Source organism: Melanostigma gelatinosum (genome assembly GCF_949748355.1).
Source record: "Melanostigma gelatinosum genome assembly, chromosome: 4".
Classification (NCBI taxonomy): Eukaryota; Metazoa; Chordata; class Actinopteri; order Perciformes; family Zoarcidae; genus Melanostigma; species Melanostigma gelatinosum.
The window spans coordinates 21,729,428-21,750,543 of NC_136637.1; the positions used below are offsets into that span (position 1 = coordinate 21,729,428).

Consider the following 21,116-nt stretch of genomic DNA (forward strand, 5'->3'; position numbering starts at 1 on the left):
TCCAAAGGCTTGTATTTGTCATCACCCAGCACTGTGAGGAAAGGTAAAAGTGAGGTCCGACGTCGCGCTCCTCTTGCGCCCGGCGCGTCTCGGTGTCCCCGCGCACAGAAATCCTGGAAGAGCGCAAAGTGTCAGCTTCAGCACCTAAAGAGAGGACAGCTCCTCTCTGTGAGATCCTCCGGACCTCCTGTCCCAAAAAAAACAAAACTCCGCTACATCTTTTCATGTCAACACTTCCAGTCTGACTGTCTGCTTCATAAGTCTGGAAGAAGTCCAAAGATCCGCTGACGGAAATCCGCGACTGACTGTGTGCTCAATATGTACCAGGGGCATTTACAGGTAAGAAAGACAGCCTCTTTTGCGTGTTCCTTTTCCATTAGAACGAACTATTTAGCTGTGATGGCGCAAATTAAGTGATGTGAACAAGGCGGACTTCTACATGCAGCTTAGTTTGTGTCGAGGTCATTTTATTTATTTAAGGGATTTTAGGTAATAACGGTTAGTCCGAGGCGAGTAGAGCTCAACCAGCGATATACTCTGACAACAGAGACGTGTCGCTGTTTTTGAAAATGGGCAACCTAACTGAGGGATATTTGCTTTGAACACATAGCTGACAAATTGCTTAAATTGCTTGGAAGGGATGCCCATGGAACTACAAATGCGTGTAGTGTACTTCGTCAGCCACAACCGGCATAATTTACAATAGTCAGAAATAGTGAGAAAACACAGAGAGTGAGCTACTGTAGCGCGCCCCTTGCACGTGCAGGTGCATGTCAAACGTAAACAGGAGGTGCGCCTATTGTCAGGGCAGCCTTCACACTGGGGCCAACTAATCATTCGTTTCTTATCGGGCGTGCTTATGCTCACGTGACGTCACGCAATCTGACGCAATTCCCATATAGCAAACTACAGTGTTAACAACATACTGTGAGTTGCATCACGCATTGAGACACATTGGGACAAGAAGGTGCAACATGTTTAAAACATGACAAGATATATAGCTATACATGAATAGCTTGAGCTACAGTATGCCTAACTGATATTAACAGCTTAATCACACATTGTCATTTGAACACAATTAGCATATAGTTCGGTGGATAATGATAGCCTCCTCTCTGTATAAGAATCTTTGATTGTTGGTTGACAGAGAAACAGCTCCCAAACAGTTGATTATGTAATAAAAGACCACTCCTGAGTCAGTACTCGGGAGCATTAAAGGTCAACATTTAATATTTCATGATATATTACTCAAGCAGCAGTGTTCATTGAAAATGCATGAAAAGGCGGTCGGCAGCTCTTGTCTGGATTACCCGCGTTGTGTTTGTTAAGGGTCAATGAAAAGCCTGTGACACTGAGTTATGGTGTATGTAAAGACACAATCAAAGTTCAATTATATTTTAATCACAGTTTTCCATGTTTCATCTCATATTGTTTCAACCATCTCACAGTTTACATGTTTTTCATCGCATGCATGGCTCAACACTGTGCCTTATCTGACACATGCGGCTCCTTCTCGACCATTACACAGGGCTAATTTAGCAGCATACGTCCGGTGAATGCAAAGCAGACGCTCAATCTGTCGGTAATGGATCTTTTGCCGCGACACCCGCTTGTGTAACTGATGGATTTATCTTGATGTTGACAACAATCTCTCCTTGAAGACAAGTGTGCGTGTGCATATGAAATCAGTTACCAGAATTTGTAAGTAATACAGCCAGAAGTTTGTCAGAGAGACAAAGAGTAACACATTGCTTGTGTGGTGAATGGGTGGTTTGTTACATCTAACATTCTAATGAACATGGAACTCTTCTGTATTTATTGTTTTGAATATTATCATGTTCTTTGTGCAAAGGCTGTATTTGAAAAAGACAAATTTAGGCGAGGCGCGATGCTTTCAGAACAAAGGAACTCTTTGAAGAGGAACAGATTCTCAAGTTCGCTTTTTTGTATCTTGCATGCAATTGATTTAAATCAGGGTAAAATATAGTAAAACATTCCATGAATGTTGGGTACGCGTAATAACTTTTTTTCATATTTCCCTGTGTGGATGTGACCTCTGAATGCAGGCTTCAGGCATAAATCATTGAGAGCTGGAAGTCATAGCTTGGGATTTTAAATGAAGCTCAAACTGTACATACTTCTTTATGTAACATCTCCGTCGCTCATAATCACAGCTATCAGATTTCCGCTTCAAAGTAGATACAATTGTAAGTTCTCATTTATTAGGCTCTCACGATGGTCAGTAGGCAAGATTCATCAGCTCATAGTGTTGCTGCTCAGGAAGCAGTTGGCTGTGGGAACAAGAAAAGTCTCTTTTTGTGACAGTGTTGTTCATTAGTTTAGATTTTATTTTCTCGCTGACCTGGTGTGTTGATACGTGTGCGTTAATGTGGTGGTATCACCCGTGGAGCGTAAGGTTTTTCCATCATGGCATGTTTGCATAATTGCTACAGATCTGCACACAATGATACAATATTGGTTGGATCAAATATCTTGGCATGAGTTTCACAAACAACGCCTGATCTCATCCTCATGGTTGGCTGGTGTAGATGGGTAATATCATGAGTGCTGCTCGGCAGAAATATAACGCCGGACCTGTCTTCAATTCCTCCAATCATGCTTTTTGTCTTAAAAGTCTCACAAGCATGTGTGAATAAAGGGAATTTTTTAGCATTTTAAAGTACAGATTTGTCTTGTGCATGAAACAAAATGCGTCGGTTTTTGTGAGCAGAGGATCACCTTACTGTATTACTGTATCAAGTGTTGGAAATGATTGATGCAGGTAAAGAAAAGAAAAGTGTGGACGTCAGCCTCATTGCTCTTCCTCTGAAGGTGCAACTGAAGGCGAGCTGATTCAGCATGGCTGCTAATCTTTGTCAACCAAAAAGCTACAAAAGAGTCAACGTACCGTATATTTTCTCTTTGACGTACTTCATATGAGAAAGATTAGATTGCAAAGTCATTGTTTTAGCGGTTTCCCTGCTTTGGTATTCATGTTTACAGTGCATCTGATTACGGAAGTCTTTGTACTGTATGTATAAAAGACATCCTGGATTAATGGAAGTGGTGCCTTTGGATATTTGTTCTCTTAAGCATAACATGATTACATCATTTGATTACAACATTCCAACTTCCCCAGGGAAGAACTTGGATGGATGCTACCGTTGATCAGAAGTAGTCTCAAAAGATCTCATTCGCTCACACCATCTTTTCACTAAGCTGCCGATGTGTTTATGAGGTTTGGTTTGCTGGGTGAAAGATAATTTGTTTGGAGGTTATCCTCCAGAGCTCTGCAAGAGTAAATAGGCTACTGATACAATGTAAAAAATTGCTGAGTTGTTCAGAATCAGTTTTCTCTATTTGCGTTTCCAGTTTTTTGTTCTGTTTTGGTGGAATGGATATTTGTGGCAACCTAGTGCATCCCTTTGTGTTTCTCGTTTCTCCTCATTGTAAACCAAAGCCCTGATAGATTATTGTCACTGGAGTTCACATTCCTGTCCGACTTGACTTTATAGACACATTCAAATGCAGCTAATCAGCGATCATCCGATGTGGTTTATGAAATGCAAAATAACTTGTCGTAAGTTCTAATGATTTTAAATATTCCAATTAATGCTAAAATGAAAATGAAGTCGTGTTTAATGGCGGAAGAGATGCAGATTCAAAATAATCAACCAACAGGCAGTAAAAACAGCACCGCAATCCACAGACAAGTCAACAGGGCATCGCAATATCAGCAGGAGTCTATGCAATCATGCACCTCACGCCACAATACAAGCATTCATCAATTAGAGGTGAACATCAGGTCTATCACGCCATCTTTTGTGAACTCTGGTTTAAGTCTACTAAAGTGGCACTAAGAGGCTTTCATCAAGACTTCTCCCACAGCCGGGGTGGTCAGCTACAGGCATGACAAAGGGGTCTAAACGCTTTTCCCACTGAGACCATTTTAAAGCCTCCTTGATTTAATGAACAATGGTCTTGATTCAAAGTGATTTAATTGGCCTGACTATTTCAGGAGCCAGGATAATGAGTGAAATCAGGTGGTATCCGGCTGGAACTCAGGCTCTACAGCGCAGACAGTACTGCTCTCCTTGTTGGGGACGTGCGGTAGGGAAGGACAGTAAATGTCGAGAAGACAGATAGCTGAGTCCAAAGCTCATCAGTCACTGTATTTTGGAGAATAGTTGCATAAGTTCTTTGAGAAATGAGCACTGTTAAAATGTTAAAGAAAGATGTATTTTCACACCAAAGGATAATTAGAAAGAGAGGAGCTGTAAAGTTGATCTGGAAGGTTTGTGGGATCGAGCGTCGAGGAGGTAAATCGGTTTTTCCTTTTTTCTTTCTTTGAATTTAATTCCCCCCCAAAAATGTCAAAAATTGTTTAACTGAAGAATAATTGTCTTTTCAGCCTTCTTACTCAAACAGGAACACAATCTTGAAGCTAGTTGCTTTAGGGATGTTAATAATTAAACATTTACCGACAATATTGACTGATTAATGCCATCAATTAAAAAGTAAAACAAATACTGAAGTTCAGCTTTCACCCCAAATCCTTCCAATGTCAATGGGATTCTGCTATTGGAGGAGCCAGCAGGTATGACAGCAACGTTTTTTCTGGAGAGTAGAGTGTTGGAAAAGTTAATTTGTCTTGAAGGACTTGAGTAAAAACTCTCAAGCATGGCAGAACTTAATACCTAATATCCCCACACCTTGAGTTGTAATCAATAGCCTCCTAGTTGTCTGCGTTGGAAAGTAATTTTACAAACTGTTCACGCTTATGCAATTTGAGCTGCAACTTTTCACACACGTGACATTATTTGATACTGCTTGTATGTATTGTATGTCTTTCTGCTCACAAACTAAGAAACAAATGATAAAAAAACAAAAATAATTGGCATTGTGCCGTTTTGCTCAGCAAGATGGCTGGCATCCAGTCCTCAGTTACTGGCGGAGGGGGATCTCTCCTTCTCCCTGGTTGGGTAGTTGAGGCTCGACAGAGGCTTTGAGCAGCCTTTGGAGCTCATAAAGCAGAATAGAGGGACTAAGAGGGATTCAACATCAGCAGCAGTTGTGCTATAAGCAGTTTGAGGGGTTGTTGTTCTTGCTAACATAGCATGGCAATTGTTTTTTGTTTTCCTTTGCTGTCATCTGTGCCCTAGTAACAGCCACCCATCCATCCTATAAAATCATTAGAAGTGAAAAAATGAACATTGGGTATATGAAAGGGGATATGGGAGATTGGGATGAAGGCAGTGAAAAGTGAAAGGAGGAATAAAAGGCATAATTTATTGCCATGGTACTTAAACAAAGTCAGTTTATTTCAATTTTGTGTTTATGTTTATTGTATGTAAACTTTAATCAAGTCCCTAATCTGTCCCTCAGAGTCTTCTTCAGTTTCACATGATGAATTATTTCTGCCTGACTGAGATGATGAGATGACCTCCTGTGTCTCATACACTGTGCAGTTAATTATAGTCAGAGTCTGACAGTAGGAGTGTGTGTCTGTGTGCAGGTATGTGCGTGAGACTATAGTGTCTCACTCTTCCCTGTTTGAGAATCAAATCCACAGCTAGAATCCTGATTTAACGCAGACAAAAAAAACTCAAAATCCAGAGCTGTGACAGGATTGAAATGATGAGATTGGGCTTCCTGAGTATTCACGTCCCGTTGCTGTGCCCCTCACAAGGCAGACTGTTGGGAATGTTAACATGACTAATAAGACCGATAACATAGACTTGTTTACATCTTCAGATGCATTTTGACAAGGATTCATAAACCCAAAGTGAAGCATTTAGTCATTAAAGTGAAGCTGAAAAAATGTGATGTTGATGTTATCGTGACCGTCTAATCTTCACTATCTATGAATTAAAGTATGCTTTACTTTGCATTCATTATTCAGTATAATATAATCAATATAGCCTAAAATGTAATTTCCTATTAATAACCTTGCACTGGTTATTGGCTGATCGCTGGCGCTCTGCTAAAGGTTACCACAATCCAATTGGAGCAACTCTATTCCATCATTGATTGTTATGGTTTGAGCCAATTAAAGATTTTCTCTGAAAGCCGCTCATCAATGAGACTGACGATCAGACACAACCTTTCAGGAATACAAAATATATTAAACGTCCTGAAAGATCCCACGAAAAAAGTATAAACAGACAATTTAAACCACAAATATACCAGCTTCAGGAAATGTTATGAACATTCTTGCCAACTAACAACTAAGGTTACACCTCTGGCACGGACCCTGCTGATGGTAGTGCTGCTGATCTGTTATCAGATACCGTTGGCCCTACGTTTACGTTGACCCCGCCGGGTCGTTGGCCATCGTCTCAAGATGCTTACCACCAGGCCTAACTTTTCTGACGGAAACCCCGTAGCTTTAGCATGAGGTGGAGAAAAAGACGGGATTTGATGTCCTACACTTTACAAATACCGATATCTCATTTTAATAAAAACGTTTTGCAACGACAAGATCAAGAATGACTTAATTTTCAATAAAGGGTTTGTTGGAACTCTATTTTCATATCTTTATTATATCATATTTATTACAATACATTGTCTATTTCATTTTTAAAATGTCTTTTGTAGTTTCATTAATATCTAATAAGTGCTTTCACGAGGTACCGGATGGTGGAGCGTGTTACAGAAGTGTAGCTTTTTGCCTGCTCAAAAGATAAATAATGGCATCATGTCAGTCAGACCTTTGCTGCTTATTTGATGTGCTTTTGTGTTTTGACAGAAAGGGTGACACAGGATAAGTGTTCTCTACACCGTTGCAAAGAACCAGCTCACAAGCTGTACACGACATTATTAGTCTCAAACTGAATGTCATGGGATTGACTCTGCCTGAACCACAGACTCTCTCTCACTCACACACACACACACACACACACACACGCACACACACACCAAATGTCAATACGGTGTATCATGCTTTGTCAAACAAAAAGCCTGCATCTGAGAAGGGATACAATCAATGTGAAGCACCCAAATTCACAGCTTCACAGCTCTACATCTTGCTCTCTGTTGGTAGATTTCCTCTGGGTGTCTTTGTGCTCCAAGTCAGTTAACATGGCAGCCCCACATGGAGAGTCCCCTGAGCTACTGTACTAAGCCACATTTTTTCCATCCACAAAAGTAGGACAAGCCTCAGCATCTTTGTTACTGGGAGCAGAGGGCTGTGCAGAAGAAAGGGTAGCCCATCCATCTCTCGCGCCCAACCCATTCATTACAGTCATCCTCCAACTGGGAATTAATTTGCTCCAGAAACCATTCGTCTCAGCGGCGGAGAGGAGAGAGCATGTGTTTGGTCCCTCGGGGAGAGGTATGAGCTATCATGGACAAGAACAGTTGATAAACAAATATGCGGTTCACCGTGGCAGATGCGAGCAGGACTTTCACTTCCCAGTGATTAGTCAGTGCCGACCCTCCTCTGAGATGGCACTAAATACATAGATGGTGCTCTACGTCTGTGACTCTACATGCGATAGTGGTACTAGTTTAACTGAAAAACAATATTTGGCTGTTCTTCTTCTTGACCTGTATACTTAAATGCTTCTTCCACTACTCCTAATAGAAATAATAGATATTAGCGACTAATCTGCCAAAAGCAATACATTTAAAAGATATTGCACAAGGAATAGAAGCAACCCTTTGGCATTTTTAGTGAACAAACAACAACTCTCGAGCCACTCTCAGTCCCAGTGGAGAGGCCCCCCTAACTAGAAGAAATGAGGGCGAGTCACTGACAGCAGGAGAGATTCTTTGTTGGTTTTATTTGGCTAATTAAAAAGAAAAAAGAAAACTGTGTGCGAGAATAGAACCAAGGATGGTGAGTACATCGCATACAGTAGACAAAACACGCATCCAGTTCATTTGACTAGCACATGCACAGTCGCTGGTAGTCAGGACAGGATGATGAAATTTAAGTCGCACGGACACAATGACCGTCGTAGCCAGGAGAATGAAACAATTAGCAAAAGTGTCACTGATTTTTCGAATAATCGACTTTGAATATATTTATATTTACAATGATTTCACATTAGGAAGAAAAAGAGGTATGACATGCAACAAAGGCAGTGACTGACGAGTCGGCTACCAACTCGCTCCAAATGAATTCAACCTCTAAATAAAAGCTTTTTGAATCACATTCATAATCTGTCAAATTCATGTAATTTTCTGCTGCCTAATCACTTTCCAGTTTTAAAACAAAGACACACTCGTGCATGTTACGTTTGTCTCTCTCTTCGTGCTTTTCAGAGCGCAGCAGCTACAGTCAGCTGATAGTGAGAACAGACTCACATTAGAAGTGAGGTATATCCAAAGGCAGTTGCTACATGGGAAACACATGAAACGCTGCTCTCGTCTTCATCGTGCCGCATTCTCATCATCAGGAGAATCTGTTTCGCGCCTCGAGCCAGAGCATCTCTTGATTTGCAGACTGCCGACATCCTGCCTGTGGATTTGAACCCAACAACTCTATCTTCACCCTCAGCTCTACACAATAGATCTTCCTCTCTGAGTCGGTGATCTTGTCACATAACTGCTGGAGAACACTCCGCAGAAATCCAAGGTCTGCATATTATCACACCAATTATCATGTATTCACAAATACCAATTACCTCCCTCTTATGATCGCCACTAATGACAAATTCAAGACTCTTCGTCACAGCCCGGGATTTACAACCGAGCTCTACCCAACAGTTTACAGCAGCAAGCTGTTTACAAAAGTCAAATAAAATGCAACTGAGGCTTCTCTAATTCCCCATCAATTAATTTCAAGAGCTTTTTGCCGCATGAACCAATAGTGTGTCCCTCCAAAGCTCTCTTTCTTAATAGGAATCTTTGATGTTATTTGTACACGCTGAACGAGGGATGACGTGTGGAGGATAGCGATGCTGTAGCTGAACAATGTGGCAATTTAACATTACTTGCAAAGACGGACGGAACCTTTGTGGAGCTTGTTTAGTGTTTTGAGGCGGATGGATTTACAGCGGGCAAGAGTCGAGTTATCACTTTCATTGAAGTGTATTTCAAATCCAGTGTAGTGTGTTTCACTGTCTATGCACCATAACTTCCTGTAGGAGTTTGTCTGTTGGGTGAGAGGGAATTGCCTTGAATTTCTATAAATACTCTCAAGACATGCAGTTAATGACTTCTCTGGCAGAAGTTGAGGGCTGGGCTGCAGAGCGGAGCACGGAGAGGAGCTGGGTGTACGGATGGGATGTATGCCCACTTCAAGGGTAGCTGAGAGGTGCAAAGGCAGGAAGGTTTCGTTAGCAGAGCAGGACCGGCTCCTCACCTGCAGCAGTCCCACAGGCCAACAATCCTGCTCTGCATGTGCATCTCAGTTCAAGCTTGTTCATAAAGTATGTGGTTGTATCTGCATGCCCGCGGACATGCAGGCATGTTCAAGTGTAGGTAACAAGGCATGGCGTGGATGTGTGATTCATTTTTCTCCACAATACGTACCTTTAAATAGGTACGCATTTATTTCTACAACCCTCATCTCTTGTGGCAAGATGAACGTTGTTCCATTGTTTCTTCCAATCCATTGCTCTCTCAGCATAATCCATCATTGACAGAGGCAATGAGAGTGTAGGTGTTTCTACGTGTCTGTGACGAGGCCTGTGTGTCAGTTAGAGGCTTGTTGGCTGTGGGAATGTCTATTTCAAGTAATATAAATACAGAGATCGTTGTTATGTTGCACTGTTCATGCTTTTTATCTTTTTATTAGATAGGATTAGATTGATTAAATTGAACGGTCTCTCATGCTTCTTTCCCCTTCGTGACAGTGTGAAGAAACTCAGAGAAACCATATACAGTATATGTCAAACCTGGGAACCTCCGTTTCTCAGGCTGCCATCACAATGGACCTAATTTCCTCAGGGCATTTTTATCTAGACTGGTCGGAAATTTTGTAAAATGAGCAAGATGTCTTAAAATGCAAGTAGGCAATATTCTACGAGCATTAGAAATTGAGAGAAAAATGTTTTTACTTCTGCAAAGGTGCCACAAAAAGAAAGAGGCGGCAGTCAGTCAGTAATATGGCACAGTCGGAAGGACATTGGGGCTTTACGCATTCACGATGTATTTATACTTCTGCGTTTACATCTGCGTTCAGGGATTACGGTGTACCTACTGGAGGTCGACTGATATTTAACTTTTGATGGCAATATAATGTGAATAACGATAATTTGGAGGACAAATCTGATAGCTGACCCAGACACAAACACACACATATACCTGTACCTCTGTCTTTGTGAGGACCACCATTGTCATAATACATTCACTAGCCTCTTGCCTTAACCTTAACCATCACAACTAACTACCTGACCTAAACCGACACCTACTTCTATCCTGGACCTTAAAATCAAGTTTAAACCCCACTAAGTAGCAAGTACAAGAACACACACACACACACACAATTGATACATTAAACTCTTAATGGAGCATTGCGGCACTTTGACATCTGCTTCTCTCTCTGCGAGGACAGGGCATTTTCTTTCATTAGAAAGTCACTGGTGCTAACCTCTGGACTGCCTGCCAAAAGTAATGAGTGAGGACTTAGGAAGGTTTTTCTCCACATCTAAAAACTCTCATCAAGGTGAACCTGAGCGAGGTGCTTAACTCCCTTCTGGTCCAGTAGTGACGAACAATAGAGGACAGTGGTTGTACTGGGAATCTCCCAGATGGGAATGTGTGCAAAAGATTTCGGCAATGCCCTTTCTTTGATTACACTGTACTATAGTTTTTTTCTTTTCATTTGGATTAATCTATACTCCTCAGGTCAGATTGTAGCATGTTTCCTGTTGTTTGTGATCGTTATCGGAGCACTAAAACCTCGCTAGCATCAGAAATGTTGCTAGGAGTTCTGGTCATAGCGGCTAGAGGTGTATATGCAGTCAACTGGACTGGAGTGTGGATGGAAACTGGAGCGGACGGTGCCCTTGCTATGAGTACAGTCCTTGCAGTCACAAATATTGGCCTGCACACAAACATCCACCTGGCCGGATGACGACATTTGCGCCACGAGAACCCAGTCCTGTCTGGGTTCAAAATATCATCCAGCGGCGCTCTGTTTTTACTGTATCTAGCAAGCCAGACGTCGGCTGGTTTACTACATCGATATGGATCTAAAATAAACAGATTTTGCTGTGATTTAACTGCAATAAATGGATAAAAAGGTTGTGAACACACCATTAGAACTTTTTACTCAAACTGGTCTTTGCACAAGTTAGCGGTGTGCGAAACAAAAGATTTGTTGGATTTAAGACAAACGAATTCGGGCAAGTGGAACAAGAATCAAAATCCAGCAGTCGAAAGTGCTGTAGATGCTAAAGTGTCCTTCAACTAACAGAGATCTGCTCCTAGAAAGCAGCTGCCTGCTGTTTCAGCTCTAATGAATGCCCAGCTGTGTGAGAAAGTGATGTGGCTCAATCATGTAAGCCAAGAAAACGAACGCACCAATGCACACCATGAGCTGCACTACGGACAAGTCTCTGGATGGACGAATGCAAATAAACTTTCGGTCGAGATAATGAATCACGATCCACTTCTATTTCTGGTCCGCTGAAAACTCAACTGCAATTCATCTCAGCGGATAGTCATCAAATAATGTGGAGACACTAAAAATACTTTTCTTCTTTTTTGTAAATCTATTAAATGTATTTTTTAAATAAATGTGAAGAAGCAAAGCCTGATTCTCTCAAGTTCATTTCGAGTTATTACTAAATATGATTTGTCTTGTTCCAGCTTACACAAGATAAGCGAGCTGTTGAGATAGGCGTTGCATGTCCGTGGTACTTGAAGCAGGCCAGTGGAATGCTTTTTTCAGGCTTGGCCCTGCTTTGTTTTCATCTGAAGAGAGAGAGAAATCTATACAGTCCGATGTAAAGGTCCTAGAAAAGACTTGGTGCAGTCAGGCAGTGAAACATGGTTCTACTGAAGAGATTCAAAATGACTTTTTTAGTCCTTAAACTATTGAAGTGATAAACTGATCACATTTAGGGCTGTACCGAATAGTTCAAAGCTTCGTTCATAACGTTGACATCCAAATTCTAAATCACCATTTGAATGCTGTCTATTCATTCTGTTTAAACCTGACATTTCAACATATTTTCAATTAAAGATTAGGCTACCCTAATCAGTGTTTCCTCTCTATATATATAATAGCCTCTGCTCCTGTGTTTCATTGACTGTGCAGCTTAAAGGCGGGCTACATTGAACAAGTTATGTCTGCGGACCGTTCATTGACACACACACACACACACACACACAAACACACGGAGCGGAGCAGAGGAGAGACAGGTGAGGTGAAGATAACATTGTTGGCAACGGTTATAATCAAGGGAATAGCATTATACTATTTGTAGAATTAGATTCCAGTGGTGGTAGGATTAGCGTCAACATATTTTTGCTCCCTGCTTGCCGCACGGAAGCCTGCACTGACGAGTTCTTTTCATTAAAGAAAGTCGATTCAATAATAGCATAATACGAGATTAGCCGAACACGACGAAGCTGTCGGTCAGGATGAGGTTATCAGCTTCAACCGCCGTACGACCCAGTGGGGCTCACGAGCAGAAACACTAAAATCTACGCACGGCCGGGCTACGTCAAAATAGCAAGTAAGCTCGGATAACAACTGTATTCTCTGCTCAGGTAGACATTCCTCCACTTTATATTGACATAGCAGATAGTTGTTTGCTGCTATACCAATGCTCTGAATGTTGTGTGTTGCTACTTTAATGTGTTGAATGAAATTATCAAAATTAAGGATTTTGTTTAAGGACTTTTATTTTTATTTTTTTGGGCTGATGACATCATAAAATGTGACAACAGACTTTCTAAGCCTAATTTCAAAACTTGGATAGAATGTCGTGGTTCTGTTTCTATAACTAAAGAGCGAAATCCTGCTGTTTGCTTTCCCATCATTGCTCAAGGTTGGAAATGTCTCTTCATGAAATTACCACTAAGAATGGGTTCACTTGATTTAGTCTTTCTTTTACCTTTAAAGGATTTTAAGACAGATTGAACAAACACTTTTCAAACCACTTATAGTAAAGTTACATGTGGACGACTTGAATTTGGTTAAATTCAGGCAATTTGGTAAGGGTTTGTGTGAGGTTTCTGGCTAAAATTGACTTATCATGTTGACCCAATGTACGGAGTTAAGAGGAAATGTATTCATGACATTCATGCATGATTTCAAAATCAAACATGTCTCCTCCCCGACTTTGTGTGCACAGATCCTGTAACTTTTAGTCGAAGAAGCAGCTCAATCCTGCAGATTCATTAACTCCAATCCATCCTTGTGATAACAAAATCCATGTAAAGATATTGCTCCTCATATCCACGACAGACAGTAGTGAATAGATACTGTAAATTCTAATTAGCAACTCAGAGTTATCCAGAGAGACATGTATAATATAAGTAAAAACACCAGCAGGTTCCAGCTCCATCAATCCTGTTAGAGCATTATTATACAGCATCATCTTTTCTGTTAATGTAAATCAGTTGGTTGTGCACAACAGAGGATGTGTTCATGCTTTGAAGAGCGAGATAATGCGCGGTATTTTTACAGCGCTGTTGGCAGCCTCTTTTATGGCCAACAGCTTCAACTCCAATAACAGACTGTAAGAGAAAAATCATATATTGGAACTATCAGAGACGAGACGGTTGCCTCTTCACAGCATGCTCATTGTTACAGTTTGTTCCTCTCTGCATTCATTTGCTGCACAAAGTTTTCAAAAGGCAGCCAGACCGAGCGGCGGTGGAAACTCTCCAGTCTGACAGACGATAAGAGATGGTAAGAAACTAAGCTGTATGACGTGATTGTATGCACCTTACAGACCCTTGTGTAATCAAAACCGCTAATCTAGTGTGAAGAGCACCCTCCCCACCCCCGACACACACACACACACACACATTACCATCAGCCCATTCTAGATGACCAGTAAATTTGTCCTTTGATGATGAACTACTCAGATTTGATTTGAGCTGGAAGTCAGACATTTATATGAGGAAAAGCTACAACAGCTTCATCAGAAATAAGAACTCGAGTGTACTCGAGTGACCCAGCACGGGAAAATAATCATGCAAAACTTATTTTCGGCATTGATGAAGGCAGCTCTTTACACTGATTGGTTGGTCACAAGATGTTTCCAGTGTGTCATTATCAAAAGCGTCATGGCTAAAAGCCAAATCAAGCAGGTCTCATGACTGAAGTAAATGGCCATAACAATTCCATGACAAAAATAAGAAACTGAAAAGAGCTTGTTTTACCGTCTTCAGTAAAAGTTTTTTTTTTTTTTAAACAGGGATCAAAATTGGCCCCACACCTCGAAACGATTGTGAAATCTGCTATCGACCGTTCAATGATCTGGCACAAAGGCAGTCTCGGCTCTGAACTTGTGGATGTTGTGCTGAGGAATCCTTGCCCTGTGTCCTCAGTGAATATCTGTTACCGTGCAGAAAACATCCTTCACGCTGATTCATGCAAGCACCTAATAATTACAGATCACCGAGTGAACCCGTGCGTTAGGACATCCTTTGACGTCATGTTCCTCCTCTGTTTTAGTGAATGAAGAGGAAGAACTTAGAAGAGCAAATTGATGTTACAACTCCTTTATAAAAAGCTATGAAGCAGCTCAGCGTGTCGACCTGATTCCTTTGTCAAGAACTCGATGAATTGTTACTGTTCACGCACGTCCCGCAGTAATCTGGCATGGAAGGGCGTCGGTAGCAGTGGGACTGTATGTGCGTTTGCCAAAGGGTGAGATTATAATAGATTATCCTAATTACATGTGATGCTAATGGCATGCTTTGTGCAAATTCATTGTTTGACGATGAATGCATGGTGCTATCTTGGCTATCTAGACTGGCTGCTGCTTCGTTTTAAAAAAGAGTAGGCGTCAAAGACAAACATTTTGAGTGTCTAAATCTAATTTAAAAGCTGTCAGGACAACAGCAAATGAAACAGAGTGAGCCCGTGTGCAGGGAAATTAGAAATAGCTGCCATCAGTAACTCACCTTGCACAGTTGCTCTGCATGAATGGCCATGGTCTCCTGAAAATCTGTTTTTGTGATGTTCGGCTTAGTGCTCGAAGTCATATCGGGACATCAGTCTTCTTCTGATAAAGGGCCCAGCGGGAAAATCCAGCCTGGTCTGATTTTTGCCAAAGGATAGAAGTCGTGAAATACTGGCGCTGCTTTTTGAGGCCTCCTTTTCTTGCAATAAATGGCGTTAGACCCCATTGACCCTTGATCACAGTTTGATTTACTGTCACTAATTTCAAAGGGGATTACTGCAGATTTAAAGTAAAGACTCTTAAAACATTTAATCTGAGCAGTGAGATGCCAAGACGGAACAGTGACACATCACCTCTACGTTTTGACTTCGTGACAGAGATTCATGGCTGTGTATTGCAAGTGTGGCAGCCCTGCACGTCAGTGATGCCGTGTTGAGTTGGACGGCATGCTGCCTCCATTGAGATCAATGATACTGTGAGAGGACATTTATCTGGATCATGGATTCCTTGTGATTGTGGTGAACAGGTAATGAGCTGCCTGTGGGCGTCTCTCTCTCTTTCTGTCTTTGTCACCGTTTCTCTTTATCACACACACACACACACACACACACACACACACACACACACACACACACACACACACACACACACACACACACACACACACACACACACACACACACATACTGAAAGACAATACATTCCAGTCCATTGTAAAGCATTCTCACAATAGAGAGCCATATATAACAGCTGGCGGTTCCCATTTAGGGCATGCTCCTCTCTGTGGGTCATACTTCAGTTTGATCGATTTGTACTATTACAATGCGATGATCACATTAGAGCCATTAGACGGTTGACTGCACCCTTTCTCAAAAATGAAATGACTGCATGCCTTTGCAGGTACAGTGTCATTGTAAGAAAGTCCCCAAATTCATTCAGTTCATTGTGTCCAGACAAACAAGCTATAACAGAGAAGCAGCTCTTCATTTAAACACCTGAAAAGTTCCACTGTCAGCTGAACAAGCCGCTTTGGACTCGCTGCACTTGTCCAGTAAAGGCTTTTAAAACATCAGCAACCACAAATGACTCGCTAAGTGCACAAGGGCTGCTTAATGGTCCCTCTGGATGTGCCTTTACATTAAGTTTGCATAACAGGTGGAGCTTTGGCTTCTTCTTGAAACTTAACAATTATGAACTTAGTAATTATACTCTTAAAAGTTTCTAAGATGATGGATTGCAGTGCAGTTCCTCTCTGAATTCGTGAGATATTTTACTGGAAACATTTCTCATGAAAGCTCCGTTCATGAGATGAATTGAGTGAACTACTGTTTAATTAAAGGCCCTGCACCCAGTCACTGCAAGTCCACATAACTAATGCTGTTGCTCAATAAGCGCTGCAACAGTGGCTTCCAAAAACCTGCAATTCATATCAGCTTTGTATTTTTTTCTTCTGGTATGTGTATTTCGTAAAAGACACTGTGTTTGAAGACAATGTGTGTTACAGAGGAAATGCAAGGATCTTTATTTTTATTAAGAAAGAAAGTTTGAGAAGCTGATGCTGGCAGTCTGCCTTGTGTTGCTTTGGTTAAATTAATAGCTTTTCAAAATGTTTGCTTCATCACTTGGATCTTTCTGTGTAGAGGAAGTCCAAAAAACTTCCTGGCTCAGTTTCACTGATAACAGTATTATCCCAAGTAGGCGCTGATCCAGATTGTGTTCTTTAGACATAATGCCGGAATGGAACAAACTGTCAGTTCACTTTGGAGTACATTCACTTACGATGCAAAGAAATGCCACAATCTTGAAGCTGCCAACATTTGTGTTTGTCATTTTGAGGAATGACTGAAATGATGTAATAAATCTTGGAAAAAAGAATCTTACCATATTAATGAAAGCACATCATAATGGATTGATCTTCCACGAATGTCTGATGAATGATTGCGTTACTGTCATATCCTCAAGTAGTCAGATCGTTTTAAGACATGTAAATGGCTGCATCTGCAGAGCCTTCATTTCCTCTCACAGCGTGGGTTAGCTTCCTCAAACAATAAGTCGTTACTGGCAGCCTATCTTGTTTACGCAGCAGGACCTCGATCCGTTCCAGTGAAGGACCGGTGAACGAGAGGCAGGCTGGCTGACAGCAGGGAGGTGGGTTTGGGTGTCAGGGCCTTCATAGTGTGACACCGTACTAATCAGGGTGCGGGTGGGCAAGTGTAACAGGGGACCTACACTTGACCTGCGGGTTGCTTGTTAATGCATAAACAGTGAAACTCTGAATCCTGACTTTTAATCACGTCTTCTTGATCTGAATCAGATCTGACCATCTGGGCGTCGTACACACATTATATATTACTTGACAACCTTTTGCAGCTCTAATGGAAGTTGATTTTTGGATTGTCTGTTGTCGGTCTGTAATCAACGAGCCATACTGACAAGCCGGAAAAACCTTGCTCAGCTATTTGCAATGAGGATATGGATTGGATTTTGAGCAGAGCTGACTGGCATGTAAGACAACATCTAAAAAGGAGGCTCAGAAATTGGTCATGATCAGCAGGCTGGGAGGTTGATGCGGTGCTGACGCATGCACATTAATGACCCGTCCCCTCCTTCTCCTCCCTACAAGTTTCTATTTCTGCAGCTGCTGCTTTCAAAGGCTTTAAGTCGCTCAAGGTGACAAGGGACTACAGCAGGGTGGTATACGCTTCCACGACAACGCCGTTGGTTGGAACAGTGTCACTAGCTGTAACCCCCATGAGCTCAGTGCAGAGCGGTGGCCAGTAGTTAGCCATCGTGGCATGCGCACATGTACAAACATGCACTAAGCACACGGGCGGTGACATCAAAGCAAGGAGAAGCTTGCAAAACAACACAAACAGAGGCAGAGCAACTTCCATCGCTTCTCAGGTAGACATTACTCTACTATCTTTACATAGCAACTAGTTGTTTGTTTTGAATACTTCTGATTTTAGTGGTCCTCTGATAACTATTCTAGCGCCACCATGACGTTAACATTTATGTTTTTAATTGAAAACTACTGGGTGGATTTTACAGGAAATGTTGTTCGTACAATCATGTCTATTTGTTAAAAACTTCAGGTTGTCCAACATTTTGGTTTATGAACAAATACTTTCAAAACTAATAACATTCCGTCAGCCTCTCTCTCTCTCTAAAAATAGCTCTGTCTAGGGTATATTTCAGTCCCACAGAAACCTAATACAGTACAGAGAAATGAGTGGGCCTGGATTAAATTGCAAGTGCCAAAATAATAAAAACCAATTTTCTAGTTTAAGTAAACTCATTGGAAGGCCACTCTGACAACAGCTCTTACGTAACTTGCACAATATGGTCGATTCTTTTCCTCCTGTCCGCCTCTCAGCTATGTAATGGAAAGGCAGCTGGACCAGCATCCCCTAATGTAGGTGGCTAATTAAATCAAACACATCTTGATGGGCTGAAATAGTAATGCATGAAGAAGACAGAAAGCCACGTTTTGCAATTAAAAGCACTCAGGGGCAGACAGATGCCAATTAGCCGTTTGTACGGCAGCGCTTTACAAAGCACATTGATACAAACGCTTCTACGGAGAGAAAGACTGCAGTCGTCCGGATCTAGGCCACATGGAGGCTTGAAGTGAGAGTCGGGTCTACAGCAATAATGTAATGCCATTTTCCAGGCAGCTAGTAATCAGGTTACTGTACTCTCCTGCTCAATGCACGTAGGGGGTCCTCCTCCTTTTTATTGCCATCCCTCATCATTAGCAGCTGCAGGCCAAGCTGCAAGTTTCGACACAGCTATAATGTACGTAATGACTTGGGCTGGCTCTGCAAGAAGGGCTGAGTGTCCTCTTTCTCCACAGTTTTGTCTTAATAGGCAGGTAATGGTGAAAGAGGAAATTGGCCACTGGGCTCTGGAGAAGGCTTTTGTTCCGTCAGGACATGAGGAGTAATCAAAGGGGAGGGAGTTAAAGTAGAAGCAGAAGCTGAGTTCTGCGTGAGTGTTACCGCCCAGCTATCATCACCTGCCTTCATTTTTCAATCCTACTCTCTCTCTCGCCACCATGGCCGCCTCTATTATCTCTCAAAGTCACTCTCAGATAATGTATGTGTGATATCTGTATGTATGTGTATATATATTGTTACGGGCAATGTTTATTCTAAAGGTATTTGCAAAGTGTTGACTGAAAGCCTGTTTAATTTGTATTCAAATCCACATGTCACTGCAATATCTGACTTTAATAACTACAGCATGATTCACCTTTTATGGGTATGTTCAGGCACTTAAAGTTGTTGGCTAAGGTTAGTGAAAGATTTTGAATTGAAGACAGGGTTGCAAACAATTCTAAAATAATATGCAAACATTAAGTAATAAGACACACCTAACATTTTCTACTTGCAAAACCATCTCAGAATAAACTTGAATAAACATGTGGAAAAGTGTGGAACGTCGGCTGAAACGTGTGTCCTCTGTTGTAGTTCAGCGATCGTTCAGCGTTGCTCTGTTCTCCCCTCATTAGTCTCCCTCGTAGATTAATTGTAGTGGGAGATGTGCAGCAGCACTTCAGCAGCGGTGACGACACAGCACTCTTACAAGACTATGATGTCAGCTTCTTTTATTACCGTCCAGCTGGTGGCTCTGCAGCTGATGGAGGAATTACAACTCAGAGTTCAGCAGTGACAGAAGTCGTGCAGGTATTACTCCAGCTCTCGGCACCGATGAGAGAAATGTACGAGTCGGCGGCAGGTAATGGGAGTTGCACTCAAGCAAGTTATTTTTAAAACAAACGAGTGCAATTAGAGGGACTATGTGACGTTTACTGATTAAAAATGATTTTCTTTGATTACAGCAGCATGGGATTGGTCTAATGTCAGGATGAATTAATTCATTTGTTAGTTTATTTTGTCCTCTCAGGTCATATCCGTCCATCCGGCTCCTGGCTATCAAATCAGATAGAGGAGTTTCCTCTGTTTGAATTCGCACTCATGACAGATGTAATCTGAGATCTACATTCTACTTGATTTAAATCAATCTGGTTTCAAGAACCTTCTTTCCACTGAAACTGCACTGCTTTCACGCTGAGGATAGCAAGGAGGGATGTCCAGTTATTAGTTCTCATATTGGCAAATCCTCCTGTCTAACCTATCCAAACTATGCATCTTTGGTACAGCAATACTCTGGTTTGAATCCTACTACTCTCAACATACACCACTTCCCTTGACCCACTTATCCGCTCACAAAAATACTTGGGAAAAAAAATTAATAAAATGAGCCTTAAAAGCAAAACACACGTAAAAGATTGCTCAACACCAAATAATAAAATACGTGAAAGCAAGATACCTATTCGTTGAGGTGTTCGGGGCAAGTGTGATGTTTAACATGAAACAAGCCGACACTCATCAGTGTTAGCCGACAGAGTGCACTGATCTGAAAATTCACATGAACACTGCATAAGACAGTGCCCCCTTTCATTTAGTCTTGCCATTATTTAGAGGAAGAAATGAGCTCCTTTGATCTGATGTTAAGAGTAGGTTGCACACTGGCTAAACACATTCTAGTTTCAAAAACACACATGTCTCCATGTGTTCTCCCTCCACCACTCGAATAATCCTTCACTGTAAATGAATCCTTTTTTATTTCTTAGTAAGTTGGAGGTACTGAAATGTACTTATTTTCTGTTGCTTAAATTTGACAGCAGTTTATCTTCCTATCTCAGTCCACAATGACTATACTTCTCTCCATGTCATGGAAGACTTTTTTACTTGTTAATGCTGTGGTTCGTGTAGAGACAACCTTTTGTTCCACTGCAGGCTGCAAACATTGTGTTTTGTCTGATTATTGGTGTCTACATTGTTTCCCCATCAAAAATAAACTTGTTTTCTGAGCCAGAATTTCCTGAAATTCACGGTCAGGCCATGGGACACAACAGTAGCTGAATTTACATTATTTGTACAGATTAAACGATCAAAACAGGGTTTTATTTGACACTTCAATTTTCATTTACAGTTTCCGCTAACTTTCCTTCCACTTCTCGTGGGTTTTACAGATGAAGCGATGGAGGTGTCTTTGGCCTTGGCCATAACC

General features: G+C 41.5%; 1 protein-coding gene across 1 annotated transcript in view; it reads left to right on the forward strand.

Moving 5' to 3' along the window:
- Positions 1 to 318: 318 nt before the first annotated feature.
- pex5la (peroxisomal biogenesis factor 5-like a) overlaps positions 319 to 21,116 on the forward strand; it is a gene marked incomplete at both ends in the record, with an annotated part of 73,830 nt that continues 53,032 nt past the window's right edge. Inside the window, one exon of the mRNA XM_079266990.1 lies at positions 319 to 339. Within this exon, the coding sequence (XP_079123116.1) occupies positions 319 to 339 (21 nt within the window). The remainder of the gene's footprint in view (positions 340 to 21,116) is intronic.